This window comes from Lolium rigidum, chromosome 5 (assembly GCF_022539505.1).
Source record: "Lolium rigidum isolate FL_2022 chromosome 5, APGP_CSIRO_Lrig_0.1, whole genome shotgun sequence".
NCBI classification, from domain to species: domain Eukaryota; kingdom Viridiplantae; phylum Streptophyta; class Magnoliopsida; order Poales; family Poaceae; genus Lolium; species Lolium rigidum.
Window position 1 is genome coordinate 130,709,794 of NC_061512.1, and position 3,443 is coordinate 130,713,236.

At 52.2% G+C, this 3,443-nt stretch overlaps 1 protein-coding gene across 1 annotated transcript; it reads right to left on the reverse strand.

Annotated features, from left to right (window-relative positions):
* Positions 1–414: 414 nt before the first annotated feature.
* Positions 415–2,221, reverse strand: LOC124653197 (WRKY transcription factor 22-like). Its single transcript, XM_047192266.1, has 2 exons — positions 1,669–2,221; positions 415–1,127 (listed from the first exon to the last, which is right to left on the reverse strand). The coding sequence occupies exons 1-2, from the start codon at positions 2,115–2,117 to the stop codon at positions 581–583; spliced, it is 996 nt and encodes a 331-aa protein (XP_047048222.1). The 5' UTR covers positions 2,118–2,221; the 3' UTR covers positions 415–580.
* Between the last annotated feature and the right edge of the window lie 1,222 nt (positions 2,222–3,443).

Sequence of the window (3,443 nt, forward strand, 5' to 3'; positions counted from 1 at the left end):
ACTCTCGGTGAGTTTCCAAGAGATGTCGTCCTCAATGTTGTCATTGAGGTGGAAATTTTGTATGAGACCCCATAGCTCCACAAATTGGGAAAGATGCTCCAAAGAAAAGCCAACCCCCAAACCAACTTTGTTAACCCAAGCATTGTTTTGTAGAGCATGTGCCACCTTCCAATTCATGCGCTTGGAAGAGGCATAGATAAGAGACGCGATCTCAATTGGCTTTCTCCCATCAAGCCAAGGAGCATACCAAAAAGGAGTCTTCATCCCATTGCCCACCGCAATGGTCGTGGCGGCATAGAAAATATCCATATCTTGCTCCGAGCAAGGGTTGCCAGAGCCCACCCAAACTTGTTGGGGTCTTTCCATTCCAACCAAGGCCATCTAAGACGAAGGGCCGTAGCGAACTTATTCATATGAATGATCCCAAGGCCACCAAGTTTCTTAGGACGACAAACTAACTCCCAATTGACCTTGCATTTCGCCCCTGAGGTGTGGTCACTAGCCGACCAAAAGAAAGCTCTCTCAATCTTGTTGATAAAATCTTGTTCTGCACTAGTTATTGGCCATCTACAAAGACGATCTAGTAACCAAACAACTGGCAGCTGTTGAGAACAAATGGTGACTCGTTAAAGAACAAGTCGTTGATCCAGCTTCCATCCGTTGCCGGGACTTGTACCGGCGACATGATCGGCCCGGCGAAATCCATATCCTGGAGCAACGCGGCAGCGGGTGCCGTCGGCGAGGGGTCCCACTCCCAGCAGTCACCGTCGACATCAAACAAGCTCGAACAGTCGCCGCGCTCCCTCAGCACCGGGTTCGCCTCAGAGACGGTGCCATCGCTCCACGTGCCATCCGAGCTCGCCGGCGATTGAGTGTCATTGCTGAAAGCGCTAGAGCTGCTAGAAAATACGGCGGCGGTGTCTGGAGCTGCAGGGGTCTTGGTGCGGACAGTAGTCTCGAGGATAACCGGCGCCGCCGCCGCCTCGGTTAGCTTGCAGCTGTGGTCGGCGATGTACACCACTGTGTACTTGGGCGGTCCGGCGTCGCCGTCACCGTCGTCGTTGCGCTGCACCGTCCGTTTGGCCGGACAGGCCTGGTCCGCGCTGTTGGTGCACCGGAAGTAACTCCTGCCATGGATGAAATCATGCGATTTAGCTTTAGTCATCGTTCATTTTGTAATACTAAATGATTTACTGAACCAAGCATGGGTATAGTTAATCACTACGTACTCCGTACAACGTAAACATGCTGGATGAATGGTGATGCGACCGATGTGATCGAGATGGATCATGTGTCGTCGTGTATCACGACTACATGCTTGAATTGGGATCGATATCACAGTTAAGTGGGGAATCACTGTGGAGTGATGGATGCGATATACTGCAAGCTGTCCGGTACGATTACGAAATGTCATCTTTTAGGCTTTAGCTCGGTTGGATGCTTGGTGCCCGGCCTACTGAATGCCCTCCAAGATTTTGGGGTAAAACAGTGTTATTTTACGGTTTTGCCATTTTTGTGTGATGATTGAGAGACACTGTAGCTATTTGTGAGTCGACTCAAGTCAACCCCTCTGGTCTTGGCTCCGACCTCTGCCGGAGAGGAAGAAAAGGCGGGGGCAAGAAACTGGAACAGCTGAATAATGAAACAGCAATGGTGGCAAATCTTTACCTCGGGTACTGGGCGGCTTCGATTTGCTTCTGGCCGTACTTCTTCCACTGGTAGCCGTCGAAATCCGGCACCGCCGTGACGATCGTGGTGGTGGTCGTCCCTTCCTTCTTCCTCCTGCCGCGAGCAGCCTTCGTCTCAGCCGAAGAACCACCACGCTGCTTTTGCTCCTCCGGCGGGTGTCCCTCCCGGACTCTCTTGCTACCCCTGCCCCGCCGTTTGCCGCAGAGCGCCGGCGCCTTCACCGGCGAGCCGCAGTGCTCGACGGGCAGGTCGGCCGAGGCCGACGACGACGGCCACGACGCGCTGCCGCCGGCTGGAGGCGGGGGCGTGGAAGGGAACAGAAGCTCGTGCAGCTGAGCCACCAGCTCCCTCTCCCTGCACCGCAGCTGCGTCGCGTCCGGCGTCCCGCAGCCGTGCCCTCCACCCACGGCACCTCTGTTCAGCTGCATTTCCGTTCAGATAGCTCGACCGTGCCGCACGATGTACGAGTGTGTATGACACTAGCAGCTTCAGACGAGACGAAAAGAGGAAGGATTTGCTGCTCCGGCCGGTGACTGGCTCAAGCTCTCCAAGTCGCGTCTTTATAGAGGAATCGCGCTGAGCTCCCGACACGTGGGACCCAAATGCTTTACACACCACAACGTGGCGGTCCTTCCGTTGGCGACAGATGGGACGAAAATGTCCAGACCGTTGCCCGTGTGGGGCCCACCCCGCAACAATAGTGGAGGATGAGACGGGGGGATGTGCATGACAGGCCTTGTTCTTGTACGCATGTATACGTGATGCACGCGTGTATGTTCAACCACACGAGGTACATGTATACTCTACACACGCTCACGCTCACGCTCGTCCGTATATGGATAATTGGAGATTTTCTTCCAAGATCCTATTGGAGATTTTTTCTGTTATCATACCCACGAATATGTTCCCCACATTTTATTGGCGAATTCTTGTTATCTTGCTCTCACATGCATGTTGTTGCAGAACAACATGCAGATGATGGATATAATTTGTATTAATAAAATCGGTGTTGCTAATTCTCAGTAAACTGAGATTTAGGTTAGACCTCAGTAGAATCTTAGCCGTTAAATCACACCAAGATTAGTGCGTCGTCTTCTACCTTGAGTACATCGAGCGGGAGGAGGGTGGGGGCGGGGGAACGTCCGCCGAGCCGGAGCCGGTGACGACGCAGCGACAGTGAAGATGAAATTTAGGGTTACGGGTGCAGGACACCGACGCTGGAGAAGAAGGGGCGGGGCTTAAAAGAATGGCCGGGGCGGCGGTGGACCAGCGGAGGATGATCTTCGACAGGGCGGGGCAGCGAGACGTCGCGGCTGCGCGCCGACCGCGGGCGTGGAGGTCGTCAGTTAGGCCGGCAGTGGCGGCGTGAGCATTACCGAAGAGGAGAAAAAAGGTGGTGGCGCCCAGTTTACTAAACTCTAAACTAATGCTCAGTAGCTAGACTGAGCCATAGACATACCCTATTAAAATATATTTTTCTTTACAGAAAGATCTAGCTCTGACGTTCATTCCGCCTTATCGATCTCTACAGTAGTTATGCATAGACATGGTATTCCTGCAATCTATTCCGAGTTCCGTTAAAGGAGCTCTCCAATTTTGTATTTTCCTTTGGAGGTTCATTGAGATCACTTTCGTCAAATTTGGTCACGCTTGATCTTTTCAAACTTAAATTGAGCATTATATTCACCTTGTCATTTCGCATAACTTTATATTTTTAGTTTCAGAACCGAAGTGGTTATTAGTTATTTTTATGA

Coding starts and splice junctions, on each gene's coding strand:
- LOC124653197 (XM_047192266.1), bottom strand. CDS start 2,117: ATGCAGCTGAACAGAGGTGCCGTGGGTGGAGGGCACGGCTGCGGGACG. Junction 1,128..1,668: donor GAAGCCGCCCAGTACCCGAG/GTAAAGATTTGC, acceptor CATCCATGGCAG/GAGTTACTTCCGGTGCACCA.